Below are 16,399 nucleotides of genomic sequence, written 5' to 3'. Positions count from 1 at the left end.
AAATTTGATGTAACGAATAAGAACGTTGAAATATTAAAAGCGGACTTTGCTGGACAGATTAAGCAGATTCAAACTGATGTTAAAGATATTCAAGATTTTAAAGCTGCTGCAGTTGTGGACAAGTTGATGGCACATGGAGAGAGATTTTCAAAAAGCTTTTGATAAAGTTCCTCATGAGAAACTCCTGAGAAAATTAGAGAGACGTGGAATAGAAGGCAATGTTCTAGTGTGGATTAAGAATTGGTTATTGGGCCGAAAACAGAGGGTTGGGTTAAATGGTCATTTTTCTCAGTGGAGGAGGATGAACAGTGGAGTTCCGCAGGGGTCTGTACTTGGACCGGTGTTATTTAACATATTTAGAAATGATATGGAAATCGGAACGATGAGTGAGGTGATTAAATTTGCAGATGGTACAGAACCATTCAAGGTTGTTAAAACATGTGCAGGCTGTGAAACATTGGGCATCCAAATGGCAGATGAAATTTAATGAGGACAAATGCAAAGTGATGCACATAAGAAAGAATAATGTGAATCATAGTTATCTGATTCTGGGGTCCACCTTGGGGGTCAGCAACCAAGAAAAAGATCTAGGTAGTGGTGTAGACAATACGCTGAAATCTACTGAATGTGCAGTGGCGGCCAAAAAAGCAACCAGGATGCGAGGAATTATTAGGAAAGGGATGGTGAATAATACCGAAAATACTGTAATGCCTCTGTATCGCTCCATGGTTCGACCTCACCTTGAGCACTGCGTTCAGTTCTGGTTGCCGTATCTCAAAAAACATATGGTGGATTTAGCAAAGGTTCAAAGAAGGGCGACCAAAATGATAAAGGGGATGGAACTCCTGTCATAGGAGGAAAGGCTAAAAAGGTTAGAGGTCTTCAGCTTGGAAAAGAGACAGATGAGGAGAGATATTATTGACGTCTATAAAATCCTACGTGATGTAAAATGAGTAGAAATAAATCGATTTTTTACTTGTTCCAAAAGTGCAAAGACTAGGGGACACTCAAAGAAGTTGTATGGAAATACTTTTAAAACAAATAGGAGGAAATATTTTTTCACTCAACGAATAGTTAAGCTCTGGAACTCTTTGCTGAAGGATGTAGTAATGGCGGTTAGCATATCTTGGTTTAGAAAAGGTTTTAACAGGTTCCTGGAGGAAAAGTCCATAGTCTGCTGTTGAGACAGACATGAGGAAGCAACTACTTGCCCTGGGATTTGTAGCATGGAGTGTTGCCATGATTTGGGTTTCTGCCAGGTACTTGTGACCTGGCTTGGCCACTGTTGGAAACAGGATACTGGGCTAGATGGACCATTGGTCTGACCCAGTATGGCTACTCTTATGTTCCTTTTTAAAACATGTGTTTATGTATATTTTAATTGGATTTTTATTTGTATTTATTGAACAGCATTAATAGCTATCTCACTGCAGGTAAGAGTGAACATTGTGAGATATCTCTGTCTTGGTATGGTTAATTAGAAGTTGTGAAGCAGGTCTGTATTTCTGTGCTGTGCAATGCTTTTTATGAGACATAGATTATAAATGAAGCAGTTGTTCTCCGAGGACAAGCAGGCTGCTTGTTCTCACTGATGGGTGACGTCCACGGCAGCCCCTCCAATCGGAATCTTCCTAGCAAAGTCCTTTGCTAGCCCTCGCGCGCACCGCGCATGCGCGGCCGTCTTCCCGCCCGAAACCGGCTCGAGCCGGCCAGTCTTCTTTCGTCCGCACTCGGTACGGCTGTGTTTTTGTCGTGTCGAGCCCCGGAGAGTCGACCTCGCGCGTCCGTTTTAAAATAGACGTGTTTTTTCTTCGGAAAAGTTCTAACTTTGTTCGGGAAGTGCTCCGGAAACCCCCTTGGGTTTTGTTTGCCCCTTCCCGTGTTTCCAGTTTTCGCCCCGGTAAGTTTTCTTTCGTCGTCGGGGTAGGCCTCTTTTCGGCCTCGGTCAAGATTTTTCTCCCTTAAAGTTTTGGTGCTCCAAATTCGTCATTTCGGATTTTGATTTCGCCGGCGTGATTTTTCCGCCCATGACATCGAAGCCTTCCAGCGGCTTCAAGAAGTGCACCCAGTGCGCCCGGGTAATCTCGCTCACTGATAGGCACTCTTCGTGTCTTCAGTGTCTGGGGGCCGAGCACCGTCCTCAGAACTGTAGTCTGTGTTTCCTCTTACAAAGGCGGACTCAGGTAGCGAGATTGGCCCAGTGGAACGTTTTGTTCTCGGGCTCTTCGTCGGCATCGGCACCGGGGTCATCGTGTGCATCGACGTCATCAGCGTCCAGACCTTCATCCTTGGCCGCCAGTGCATCGAGTGCATCGAGGCATCGGCCCTCTGCATCGGCGCCGAGACATCGGATAGCTGCATCGACGTCGGTGGTACCGGGACCTCGTCTCCTGATGTCGTCGGACGGTGGTGCATCGGGTGGAGTGCAGGTGAGGGCTGTCCATTCCCCCGCTGGTGGCGGTGAGCCTTCGGGTGGGTCTCCCCCTACCCTGAGGGCTCCTGCGGTACAGCCCCCCCGGGATCGACCTGCTTCGACCTCGGCCCTGAGGAAGCGACGGATGGATTCTACGTCCTCCTCGTCGGTGCCGGGGAGCTCCGGTGACATGCTTCGGAAGAAGTCGAAGAAGCATCGACACCGGTCTCCTCCCCGCGTCGGCACCGAGAGCTCTGGGTCGCCGAGGGAGTCAGCACCCAGCAGGCATCGGCACCGAGAGGACCGCTCACCCTCTGTTCAGGAGGTGTCGATGCGCTCCACTCTGGACAGCCCGGAACAGCCTCCACGCCCGGAACAGGTTCTGACGTCGACGCCTGCATCGACCTCCCTGCCTTTCTCTGCAGCCGCTCTGAACGAGGGCCTCCGGGCCGTTCTCCCAGAGATTCTGGGAGAGCTGTTGCGCCCTACCCCTCCGGTACCGGCGGTGCTTGCGCCTCCGGTACCGTCGAGCGTGGCGCCGGCTGGCCCATCGCCCGGGGTGAGGTCCCCGACGTCGGTACCGCGTGCGGCCACCTCCCAGGAGGGCTCCCCGACTACGTCGGCGGAGGGAGCTTCGCCGATGCGGGCAAGGGAGTCTACCTCTCGACGCCCCCATCGTGGACGTGGCTCCACAGAGTCGAGCCGGGCGAGGTTGCAGACACAGGTCCGTGAACTTGTGTCTGACACCGAGGGTGAGGCCTCGTGGGAAGAAGAAGAAGACCCCAGATATTTCTCTGACGAGGAGTCTGAGGGTCTTCCTTCCGATCCCACTCCCTCTCCTGAAAGACAGCTTTCTCCTCCCGAGAGTCTGTCTTTTGCTTCCTTTGTCCGGGAGATGTCTACGGCCATCCCCTTCCCGGTGGTTGTGGAGGACGAGCCCAGGGCTGAAATGTTTGAGCTCCTGGACTATCCTTCTCCACCTAAGGAAGCGTCCACTGTTCCCTTGCACCATGTCCTGAAAAAGACATTGCTTGCGAACTGGACCAAGCCATTAAGTAATCCCCACATTCTCAAGAAGATCGAGTCCCAGTACCGGATCCATGGGGACCCAGAGCTGATGCGCACTCAGTTGCCTCACGACTCTGGAGTTGTGGATCTGGCCCTAAAGAAGGCTAAGAGTTCTAGGGAGCATGCTTCGGCGCCCCCGGGCAAAGACTCTAGAACCTTAGACTCCTTTGGGAGGAAGGCCTACCATTCCTCTATGCTCGTGGCCAAAATCCAGTCTTACCAGCTCTACACGAGCATACACATGCGGAACAATGTGCGGCAGTTGGCGGGCTTGGTTGATGCTCTCCCCCCTGAGCAAGCCAAGCCTTTTCAGGAGGTGGTCAGGCAGCTGAAGGCGTGCAGAAAATTCCTGGCCAGAAGGGTGTATGACACCTTTGATGTTGCGTCCAGGGCCGCTGCTCAAGGTGTGGTGATGCGCAGGCTCTCATGGCTGCGTGCCTCCGACCTGGAGAATAGACTCCAGCAGCGGATTGCGGACTCGCCTTGCCGTGCGGACAATATTTTTGGAGAGAAAGTCGAGCAGGTGGTAGAGCATCTCCACCAGCGGGATACCGCGTTCGACAAGTTCTCCCGCCGGCAGCCTTCAGCATCTACCTCTACAGGTAGAAGATTTTTTGGGGGAAGGAGGACTGTTCCCTACTCTTCTGGCAAGCGTAGGTACAACCCTCCTTCTCGACAGCCTGCGGCCCAGGCTAAGCCCCAGCGCGCTCGCTCTCAGCAGCGTGCGCCTCAGCAAGGCCCCGCGGCTCCCCAGCAAAAGCAAGGGGCGAGCTTTTGACTGGCTCCAGCAGAGCATAGCCGACATCCAAGTGTCAGTGCCGGGCGACCTGCCAGTCGGGGGGAGGTTGAAAGCTTTTCACCAAAGGTGGCCTCTCATAACCTCCGACCAGTGGGTTCTTCAAATAGTCCGGCAAGGATACACCCTCAATTTGGCCTCAAAACCTCCAAATTGTCCACCGGGAGCTCAGTCTTACAGCTTCCAGCACAAGCAGGTACTTGCAGAGGAACTCTCCGCCCTTCTCAGCGCCAATGCGGTCGAGCCCGTGCCATCCGGGCAAGAAGGGCTGGGATTCTATTCCAGGTACTTCCTTGTGGAAAAGAAAACAGGGGGGATGCGTCCCATCCTAGACCTAAGGGCCCTGAACAAATATCTCGTAAAAGAAAAGTTCAGGATGCTTTCCCTGGGCACCCTTCTCCCCATGATTCAGCAAAACGATTGGCTATGCTCTCTGGACTTGAAGGATGCCTACACACACATCCCGATACTGCCAGCTCACAGACAGTATCTGCGATTTCAGTTGGGCACACGCCACTTCCAGTACTGTGTGCTACCCTTTGGGCTCGCCTCTGCGCCCAGGGTGTTCACAAAGTGCCTAGCTGTGGTAGCAGCGGCACTTCGCAGGCTGGGGGTGCACGTGTTCCCATATCTCGACGATTGGCTGGTGAAGAACACATCCGAGGCAGGAGCCCTGCAGTCCATGCAGATGACTATTCGCCTCCTGGAGCTACTGGGGTTTGTGATAAATTATCCAAAGTCCCATCTTCTCCCAGTGCAGAAACTCGAATTCATAGGAGCTCTGCTGGATTCTCGGACGGCTCGCACCTATCTCCCAGAGACGAGGGCCAACAACTTGTCCCTCGTCTCGCGGGTGCGAGCGTCCCAGCAGATCACAGCTCGGCAGATGTTGAGATTGCTGGGCCACATGGCCTCCACAGTTCATGTGACTCCCATGGCCCGTCTTCACATGAGATCTGCTCAATGGACCCTAGCCTCCCAGTGGTATCAGGCTGCTGGGGGTCTAGAAGACGTGATCCACCTATCCACGAGTTTTCTCGAATCCCTGTATTGGTGGACAATCTGGTCCAATTTGACTCTGGGACGTCCGTTCCAAATTCCTCAGCCACAAAAAGTGCTGACAACGGATGCGTCTCTCCTGGGATGGGGAGCTCATGTCGATGGGCTTCACACCCAAGGAAGCTGGTCCCTCCAGGAACGCAGTCTACAGATCAATCTCCTGGAGTTGCGAGCGATCTGGAACGCTCTGAAGGCTTTCAGAGATCGGCTGTCCCATCAAATTATCCAAATTCAGACAGACAACCAGGTTACCATGTACTATGTCAACAAGCAGGGGGGCACCGGATCTCGCCCCTGTGTCAGGAAGCCGTCAGCATGTGGCTCTGGGCTCGCCGTCTCGGCATGGTGCTCCAAGCCACATATCTGGCAGGCGTAAACAACAGTCTGGCCGACAGACTGAGCCGGATTATGCAACCTCACGAGTGGTCGCTCAACTCCAGAGTGGTGCGCCAGATCTTCCAAGCGTGGGGCACCCCCTTGGTGAATCTCTTCGCATCTCGAGTGAACCACAAAGTCCCTCAGTTCTGTTCCAGGCTTCAGGCCCCCGGCAGACTGGCATCGGATGCCTTCCTCCTGGATTGGGGGGAGGGCCTGCTGTATGCTTATCCTCCCATTCCTCTGGTGGGGAAGACTTTGTTGAAACTCAAGCAAGACCGAGGCACCATGATTCTGATTGCTCCTTTTTGGCCGCGTCAGATCTGGTTCCCTCTTCTTCTGGAGTTATCCTCCGAAGAACCGTGGAGATTGGAGTGTTTTCCGACCCTCATCACGCAGGACGAAGGGGCTCTTCTGCATCCCAGCCTCCGGTCCCTGGCTCTCACGGCCTGGATGTTGAGAGCGTAGACTTTGCCTCTTTGGGTCTGTCAGAGGGTGTCTCCCGCGTCTTGCTTGCTTCCAGGAAAGATTCCACTAAGAGGAGTTAATTCTTTCTGTGGAGGAGGTTTGCCGTCTGGTGTGACAGCAAGGCCCTAGCTCCTCGCTCTTGTCCTACACAGACCCTGCTTGAATACCTTCTGCACTTGTCTGAGTCTGGTCTCAAGACCAACTCTGTAAGAGTTCACCTTAGCGCAATCAGTGCATACCATTACCTTGTGGAAGGAAAGCCGATCTCAGGACAGCCTTTAGTTGTTCGCTTCATGAGAGGTTTGCTTTTGTCAAAGCCCCCTGTCAAGCCTCCTACAGTGTCATGGGATCTCAATGTTGTTCTCACCCAGCTGATGAAACCTCCTTTTGAGCCACTGAATTCCTGCCATCTGAAGTACTTGACCTGGAAGGTCATTTTCTTGGTGGCAGTCACTTCAGCTCGTAGAGTCAGTGAGCTTCAGGCCCTGGTAGCCCAGGCCCCTTACACCAAATTTCATCATAACAGAGTAGTCTTCCGCACTCACCCTAAGTTCTTGCCAAAGTCGTGTCGGAGTTCCATCTGAACCAGTCAATTGTCTTGCCAACATTCTTTCCCCGTCCTCATTCCTGCCGTGCTGAACGTCAGCTGCACACATTGGACTGCAAGAGAGCATTGGCCTTCTATCTGGAGCGGACACAGCCCCACAGACAGTCCGCCCAATTGTTTGTTTCTTTTGATCCCAATAGGAGGGGAGTGGCTGTAGGGAAATGCACCATATCCAATTGGCTAGCAGATTGCATTTCCTTCACTTACGCCCAGGCGGGGCTGGCTCTTGAGGGTCATGTCACGGCTCATAATGTTAGAGCCATGGCTGCGTCGGTAGCCCACTTGAAGTCAGCCTCCATTGAAGAAATTTGCAAAGCTGCGACGTGGTCATCTGTCCACACATTCACATCTCATTACTGCCTGCAGCAGGATACCCGACGCGACAGTCGGTTCGGGCAGTCAGTTCTTCAGAACCTGTTTGGGCTTTAGGATCCAACTCCACCCCCCGAGGGCCCTGTTTGTTCTGTTCCAGGCTGCACTCTCAGTTAGTTGGTAAATTTTTTAGGTCAATCTCAGTTATGTCCTCGCCGTTGCGAGGCCCAATTGACCATGGTTGTTGTTTTGAGTGAGCCTGGGGGCTAGGAATACCCCATCAGTGAGAACAAGCAGCCTGCTTGTCCTCGGAGAAAGCGAATGCTACATACCTGTAGAAGGTATTCTCCGAGGACAGCAGGCTGATTGTTCTCACAAACCCGCCCGCCTCCCCTTTGGAGTTGTGTTTTCCCTTGTATTGTCTTGCTACATACTGGACTGGCCGGCTCGAGCCGGTTTCGGGCGGGAAGACGGCCGCGCATGCGCGGTGCGCGCGCGAGGGCTAGCAAAGGACTTTGCTAGGAAGATTCCGATTGGAGGGGCTGCCGTAGACGTCACCCATCAGTGAGAACAATCAGCCTGCTGTCCTCGGAGAATACCTTCTACAGGTATGTAGCATTCGCTTTAATTGCATAGTAGAGAACTTTTTCAGCTTTTTGTCTTGCTGGTTTGTTTCACACTGCTTTTTAAAAGACACAGATTAAGATACAGCTACTTATTGCATATAGGGCAGAGAGACAGTGCACTTTATGATCTCTTATCAATGCATGTTTGTTATTATTAGTATCCCTTTTTATATTTTTATCACATATTGTATAAGTGCACACAATGATATCTGCCTAGGCATATTCTGTAAAGTATGCCTACATTTTATAGAATAGGCTTAAATTTCCACGCAGTATATAGAATAGTGCCAAGCCATGCCAATCCACGTGACCAAATGTAGTCTTGGCTATTTAGGCCATGTTAGGCGCAGAGCAGGTGCATTCTATAACAAGGTGCGTACATTTTAGAAACACCCCTGCCCATGGCCACACCCCCTTTTCAACTATGACACTTAGGCATACCACATTGCAGAATATGCTTAGCAAGTTGTGCATTTAAACAGTGGCATAGGAAGGGGGAGGGGCGGTCTGCCCTGGGTGCACGCGCTCGGGGGGTGCCGGCCCCGCTGGTTCCCTGCTCCCTCTGCCCCAGAACAGGTTACTTCCTGTTCCGGGGCAGAGAGAGCAGGGAACCAGCGGGGTCGACGCAGCTCCGAGTGACATGCACTCAGGGCGGATCGGCCCTCCCGCAGGTAAGAATGTGGTCCGGGGGGGGGGGGGGGGGTGCGCAGCGGTGACCCGCCCCGGGTGCCATTAGCCCTCACTACGGCACTGCATGTAAATCTTAATTATTGCAGATAATTGCTTGTTATCCAATTAACAGCTCTGATTAGCTAGTTAACCAATGCAAAGTTACGTGCATTTATAGAGTATGCTTTGATTTCCATACAGAAATTGTCGCCATATGTAGAATCCCAAAGTATATGTTTTTTTAAAAATTTTATTATAATTTTTATTTATCCTTTGTGGTTTGGATATGATGGTTAATGGTATAGTGCTTATTTTAATGTTTATAGTTATGCCCCTGTAGCAGCCCTTTTGGGGTGAAACTTTGACCACATTAGGTGTTTATTTCAATAAAGTATCTCTGTTTGGACTTTGTATTTGGGATTTGCTTCTTTTTTTCTACCTTTAATGTTCTCCTGCTACCGCTGCATGAAACATACTTGCTTAGTGTATGCACATTTCATGTTGTTTTTGAACCTATTCTGTGGTTTCTCTTTTATTACAAAGGAACAACATTTGTATTTAATAATCATAGTGAGTTAAAGGATGAGACTCCTGCTGTTCTGAACCAGTGTAATGTGGAGCCAAATGTGACCCCAGTTATCCAGCCTTTCTCGCCTTCCATTATTAGCGAGCCTTCTCCCTCTGAGCAGGAGGGCCAGGGCCCTTCTGCAGAGCAAAGTACTGGAGTGATCATGGACATAATAGAAGTGAAGAGCAACGTCCATGCACCTAGGTGAGCATCTTCTGTGTATCTTGTTAACATGTTCTAAAGAATCAGTACACTTGTATGTATATATTAATATGTGCAGTAACAGCTATCTGTCAAAAATTTGCAAAGAATATTTAGCAATGGTTTCACCTATTATGTATCAAAATAGTGAAGATAAGACATGTTTAATGTATTATGCCTGTAGGCCTACCTATTGTTTTAGTAAGAATACATCAAAAGAATATAAGAAAAGCAATCCTGGGTCAGGCCAGATCCATCAAGTCCATCATTCTCTCTCTGACTATGGCCAGTCTGCGTCACAAGTACATGACAGATCCCCAGAAGTAAATCTATTTCTCATAGTTCATTTTCAGCATAGGCATCGGAATGGGGGGATCCTAATGGTCCTGTGTCTGCATGAGTTTTGTTTGCTTTTTTTATTCTGTGTGCAGACATAATTTCAGGATTTATTGTAGACACAGAGTTTTCATTAGTGTTACTTATTCCATTGTCGAACTTCCCTTCTGGTGTGTGACAGTTGAAGGTTCTGGTTCTTTTTACCTTCCTGTATACCCCCCCCCCCCCTTAAAAAAAACCTAATAGTGAGATCTTATTTATTACTGTAATGGCTCCTGGTGTCTTTGAGCAAGGCTGTGAACTACCTTTGTAGGTCTGTTTTGACTTAGCTTCTCATGTAAGCTAAGGACTAGAGTACTGTAGTCAACTTTACCTGTTTGCTGGGTTGAGGCCAAGATGGGGTCCTTCCTCAATGATTTCATATCCATTTTTCCTTATATTCTTCCTTAGCAGGATTGCTTCAGCTCCAGTGTTGCACTGCTAATTCAGGGATATGCTGCTGCTTCTCTGTCCTTCGTTAGACACATTGTTTTTGTGCTCTGGTAATTCAGTTTGTGATCGCCCTCTGTAATGCAGTAGTTAGTATCTGAGACCTTGCCTGGTATCAACACCAAGGTCAGATGTAAGCAATATTAGTTAGTCTTATTAGAGGCTCTTTTAAATTCTTTTGACCTCTAGGAACTTTCCTTACTCTTTAGTACAAGGATTTTTGCCAAATTACCCTTTCCAGTTATTTTGGTCAGATTTTCTTGCTGAATCTTTCTCACTAGTTTCTGCCTCTCAGATTTACTCATGGGGCTTTCTAAATTTCTATCTTCCCCTTCCTTACCCAATTTAATTTTCTGCTAAGTATCACTATGGGAAGCTGTTCTGTGTCAGAGTGTTTATTGTTAAAGTATCAGATACTGTGCTTGCCACCCACAAATTTAGGATACTCTCAATATCTGATTTTTCTTCCAATCCTAGTCTGGTTTGTGCTGTTAAGTCTAGCATAGTTTACTTTGAGATTGCTTATATGCTTATTGAATCTTCTCGGCTATACCTCGCTAGTACCTAGCTAAGGCCACTATAACAAGCTACACGCAGGGAGCAACAGAAAAGTAATGATAGATTTGTGCAGTACTCTGCTAGGAGGATATATCACCCTCTTTCAGTAATGAGAAGCAATTATTTGCTTTCAATGCATTTATTAACAGAGAGAGAAACATTACGTCTCTGACTGTTTTACTGTCTTCCAATGTACTAGGCACTTACTTCTGGGGCTCCTTTTCTCTTCGCTAGGCTCTTTATTCTCTATCCTGTGGAAGATGGTTATAATAATATAAGACGTCGCCACTGCTTAAACTGATGAGCCCACACTTACCGTGCTCTTCTTTTCTTCTTTGAAAAAGGGCGAGTTTATTTTTTGCTTTCATTCTTGGAGCTAATGAATCTTGCTGGTGCAAGAGTGTAGAACCCTGTCTCTTTTCAGCAGGTCTACAGCCTTGTATTCTAAGGTCATGGCTTCAGGTCCAACAGTCAAGGCTCTTTGTCACAGAACCAGCTGCACATAGCCTCACAGAATCAGCTGTGCCTAATCTCGAGAATCAGATTGTCTTATCCTCAGAGGATCAGATCAGTTGCATTTAGTCTCAGAAAATCAGATGTGTTTAACATCACGGATTCAGCTGGGCTTACTGTCACCATTTCATATAGTCTTACACTCTCAGATTCAGCTAGGCTTCAGATCATAAGGACAACTGGACTTGACCTTTTAGAATTAGATTGGCCTAAGAAAATAAGAATAGCCATACTGGGTCAGACCAGTGGGCCATCTAGCCCAGTATCCTGATTTCAACAATGGCCAATCCAGGTTATAAGTACCTGGCAGAAATCCAATAAGTAGCAACATTCCATGTTACCAATCCTGGGGAAAGCAGTGGCTTCTCCTATGTCCATCTCAATAACAGACTTTCATCCAGGAACTTGTCCAAACTTTTTTTAATCCCAAATACGCTAACTGCTGTTACCACATCATCCCCGCAAAATTAGTTTGACTTCACATCACAAATCTAGAGTTTCACAGAATCATCTGGGCTTCACCTCCTTGAATCAGCAACTCTGCACTTTACAGAATGAGCTGTACTTGCGTCATAGAATATATTGCACCTCACTTCTCAAAATAAGCTGAACTACAGCTCTCAGAATCAGCTAAGCTTTTGCTCGCAGAATTAGCTGTGCTTAACCATATAGACTCCATTCTACTTAATCTCGCTTATTCAGCAGTATTTTAGCCTCACAGCATAAGCTATTCTCTAGCTTCATGAGGTTAGCAGTATTTTCTCTTCACAGATTGAGCAGTGCTTCACCTTGTCAGTGTAGTGGTGGTGCCTCAGCTTGTAACTACCAGCTGTGTTTCACTTTCTCAGTGCCAGCAGAGCGCCACCTTCTCAATGCCAATATGCTTCAGTATCTTATCACCTGTGATTCCAAAATTCAGATCTCCTGAGGTCAAGATTTCCAGTGTCCACTGTATTTTCCCTTCATTGAAGATGTGGTGTCTTTCAGACTCTGTTTCTCCTGGATTTCAAGAATCTCAATATTATCTTTTAGCTTAACACGGTCATCTGTACTTCGGTCTTGAAGTTTTTGTCATACTTCACCCTACCAGTATCACATGCATATCAGTCTCTCAGTATGTGTTGTATTTTAGTCTTACAGTGGCTATTTTGCTTTGACTTGCCTCTCTATGTTTCGTGTTGGCCTTTCCATGTCTGCTATGCTTTAGCCTCTCATTGTCAGCCATGCTTCAGCCAATCGATATCTGTTCTGCTTATGTCTTTCAGTATCCTTGGTGCCTAGCCTTCAGTGTCTGTTGAGCTTTGACCTTTCAGTATCTTCAGTGATGAGACCTCTTTATATTAATGGTGTTTCTCTTTTACCTTCATTTTCTTTCTATAATGTCTACAGCTTTCTAAGTTTTTGGTTAAGCTGGTTAGGCTACAGGTTTTCACTCCCACTCTATTAGTAAACTGCTTTGTTACATCCCACAAGTTCTAGACTGGTCTGGTACAATGCTAAGGAAGGAGAAATTATATCTTACCTGATAATTTTCTTTTTCTTTAGTCCTACCAGACCAGTCCAAACCCATCTTTGTGAATTTTTACATTATATGCTTCCTTTATGGATTGTTATCCTTTTTTTTCCATTACACAATCTACTCTGCTTTTTATTTGGGGTTTCTCCGCTCTTTTCTTCAAGCAGTTCTGCCTTTAGTTGGGGAACTCTGTGACACTACTCCACATTAGCTCCTGCTTCAATTGCAGATTCTGCATGTGTGAAAGAGGCATGGTTTTCTGTTAGAATTGACTGTGCAGGATCAATCTGCACTACTGTGGCTTGTTTAGTTTTCCAATAGATTTATTGATGTTGTAGTACCTAATACAGTGTTTAAAGTACTATCTTTTCCAAGGTAGGTCCTATTTTAGTATGACATAATTGCTCTGTAGGTCCTGAGTGATATTTATAGTGTTTTGTATTACTTTATAGTATACTTGGCACTGGATTTTGGATTTGGATTTAGATCACATATTTCTCAGTAGTAGTTCAAGGTAAGTTATATTCAGGTACAGTAGGTATTTTCCTGTCCCTGGAGGGCTTACAATTTAAGTTTTCTCATAAAGATCCACATTCATGAGGAGTTCCACCTGGAAGTTATGATTGAAGCTGCTCTCATCTGCTGAGTCAACCTCCATCAGTTCTGTAGCATCAGCAGGCACCGCCATGTCTCCTCGTAGCCCTAATTCTTATATGCGGGCAGAGATTGGAAAAGGTGTTAAATGTCACCCAAGATTTTGGGATTTGTTTTGGTTTTTTTGTTTGTTTTGTTTGTTGTTTTTTTTTTTTTACTTTATCTGTGATTAGCAGGTGCTCTCCAATTGCCTCTTTATCTTTCTTTATTATTTGTTTCTCAGATGCCCTGGAAATTTTACAACTGAATACTTATTACTGAGAAAAGCATATCTGAGGAAAACTGAAATGACTTATGATTTTCTTCACAGTGAACTTTCTGTGTCCAGCATAAAAAATACATTAAGTGTGACAAGCGGCAGTTTTCTGAAATCCAGACCTATCATTGACAGAGCTTCAGAGAAACCCAAGAGTGAAACTAATCACAATGCTCCACAGGTGCCAAGTGGTGAGTTAGACTGACTGTTCACTTGTCTTTTAGATTGTAAGCTCATTGAGCAGGGACTGTCCCTCTATGTTAAATTGTACAGCGCTGCGTAACCCTAGTAGCGCTTTAGAAATGTTAAGTAGTAGTAGTAGATCAGTGAGAGTTTTTGGAAGATAGGTGTGTGCTAAATTACTACTACTGTTGCTTATCATTTCTCTTGCACTACTAGACATTGCATTACTGTACACAAAACACATAATTTACAGTCCTTGCTCAACAGAATTTACAATCTATTCAAGATAGACAAACAGGACAAATAAGAGATTAAGAAGTTAATCGTTCCCACAAAAAAATAACAGGTGACTAGGGGGTTAAGAATTAACCTAGTTGCTATTCTCCTGTTGTTCTGTATTCTGAAATTTAAATGCAGGATACTGGTCTTTATTCTCTATGTACCTTTTCTTTCTTCTGTCTTTCTCCTGGTATTTGGTCCTCCTAGTAATTAAAGGGTTTCTGTATATTGAACCAGGAAAAATCTCTTCCACTGCAGCTGAATCAAGGCAGTTTCTTTGAGGACGTGCAGGATAGCAAGTCCTCACAGTGTGGGAGTGATGTCACTGCAAAGCCTGTGTGGGAAAGCTACTTCATCTTACTAGAAGCTTTTGAGTCACTCCACCATGCATATGCACCACTTCCCACCTGCCAATGTCATTCAAGGTCACATCAGTTTTTACCTTTCTGCAGAGTCAATCAAATACACATTACCAGAGGTTGCTTCAAGATGTATTTTTTGGCTCTAAATTCTTTTGTTTTATAAGTTGTTTTTTTCTTATAGTCCTGTCTTTAGCTACTTTTCCCAGTAGCTTCTTAGGTTTTCAGTGTTTTATAGGTTTTCTTTCTTTTTTTTACACAGTCTGGAATAGACCACCATTGAGGACTTTGGACTTCCAGTCTGAGTATTTTTGACCAAATCAAGTCAGTTTATTTTGGTTCAGCTATTTTCAAGATGGTTCCCAGAAAAAAAGCCCCCAGCATCTTTAAGAAGTACAGCCTGAGCAACAGGACCACATCAATTACAAATACCCACTGATCTGCAGGAATTGGTCCAGCAGATCAGTGAGAGCAACCAAAAAAAAACCAGTGAGACAAGGAAGACTTCTTTAATAGAACATCTGTTTAGTACTCCAGTATAAAAAAGCTAAAATTGTTGGACATCCACAAATAAATAAAAGGCTATTGGAGAGCAGAGACTTGACATGACTGTGTTTTGATGAAGATACCTGCGTTAGGAGTCTTATAGTCTGAAACTGTAGGATGTCACTGGAAACCCTGTTATCCTGGTTTTTGATCTGAATACCATCTTCTAACTTAATATAGTTGCTCCACTTCTTTTGTGAGTATACATTGCTCACTGCTGTTTGCATCAGTCTTCTAACTTCTAATTTATGCTGAAATATGCACTTTTGCTCCTGGGAGATGTTGGATAACTTGAGCATGCAGAATCAATCCAAGGGGTGAGGAGGGCAACCCATAGTTGGTGCCTGCAATGCCTAGGGCCTGACCATGATTCCTTTTTTGTAAATTGTGTTCAGTAATGTCCAAAAAGGTCTTTATCATGAAAAGCAGCACAAATACATTTTGGTACTGAGAAATCCAGTCCATTGATTTTTGCCAAGTCCCGCCCACCCTCGGTTCCATCATCGACCGTCCGCCAGGGGGCCCGGCCTGGTGGCGAACTGAGGTGGGGGTGGGGCCCCAGGGGTTGGCCTGTCCCCGGGCCCAGCCCAGTATCTCGGTGGCCATGGGGGGGGGGGAAACAAGTTAATTACCTGTAGCAGGTAGTTTATAAGTCCTCACATACCCACTCAGTTCCTCAAGGAGTTCTATTCTATACAAGTTGAACAATAGACTGAGCTGGTCCCATACATAAGCAGTAGGTGGGAAGTGGCACACATGCGGTGGAGAAGTTCTAGTAAATACTAAACTGGAGTAGCTTTCCTGCATGGACTCTGTAGATAACCTCATCCCCATGTTGTGAGGAGTTCTATCTTGCTGTCCACGGAACATTCCTGCTACAGCTAAATAACTTGGTTTTGTTAACTTTGTTAAATTGAAGTGTCACTGCTGCTGACAACCATCTTTCTGAGCAAACTATTTTACAACATTCATGTCATAAAGTCCCTTGTTTCCTACAATGATGGGGGAATTCCTGATCTCATTGTTCTGCTGTTTTCCAGGTAAGGGCAGGGAGCCCTCTTTGGTAAAATAGTTGCATGCCAAGTGGTCAAAAACATATCATTCAGCCATCCAGATGTTTATATTCATCTGGATACCTTGAATTTGGAGTACAGTATTTCCTTCTATTAGCAGTACTTTTGTTTTATTTTATAGCATTTTGATTCTTGTGGCAGTTCAAAATCAGTGATGCTATAATACTGGAGATAACGAAATTTGTTTTGCAGATATGGAAGAGAAGGCACCTCTAGGAAGCACAGTAGTACATGACCCAGACAAAATAGACTGGAGTTCTTTACATCTGCATGAATCTGGATCAAGTGATACCTGCACTGGACATATTGTCAAAAATGATAGGTAAAAAACAAAAAAAATTCTTTATCCAATACATTTCAAGAGGGTTTTGGTTTTCTGCATTTACCTTTTATATTTATTCATTGCTTTAACTGGATACAAATGCAAGCTCTTTGAAATAGGTCAGTACATCCCTGAATTATTTTCTTGTGAACA

At 46.2% G+C, this 16,399-nt stretch overlaps 1 protein-coding gene across 5 annotated transcripts in view; it reads left to right on the top strand.

The window, feature by feature from the left end:
* The window catches only part of BDP1 (B double prime 1, subunit of RNA polymerase III transcription initiation factor IIIB), a 330,901-nt gene that overhangs the window by 287,389 nt on the left and 27,113 nt on the right, over positions 1-16,399 (top strand). For all 5 annotated transcript variants that reach the window (XM_030193306.1, XM_030193305.1, XM_030193308.1 and 2 more), the window contains 3 exons: positions 8,937-9,165; positions 13,539-13,675; positions 16,117-16,246. In XM_030193306.1, the coding sequence (XP_030049166.1) occupies positions 8,937-9,165; positions 13,539-13,675; positions 16,117-16,246 (496 nt within the window). The remainder of the gene's footprint in view (positions 1-8,936; positions 9,166-13,538; positions 13,676-16,116; positions 16,247-16,399) is intronic.

Source organism: Microcaecilia unicolor, chromosome 2 (genome assembly GCF_901765095.1).
Source record: "Microcaecilia unicolor chromosome 2, aMicUni1.1, whole genome shotgun sequence".
Classification (NCBI taxonomy): Eukaryota; Metazoa; Chordata; class Amphibia; order Gymnophiona; family Siphonopidae; genus Microcaecilia; species Microcaecilia unicolor.
This window is presented reverse-complemented; position numbering and strand designations above follow the sequence as displayed.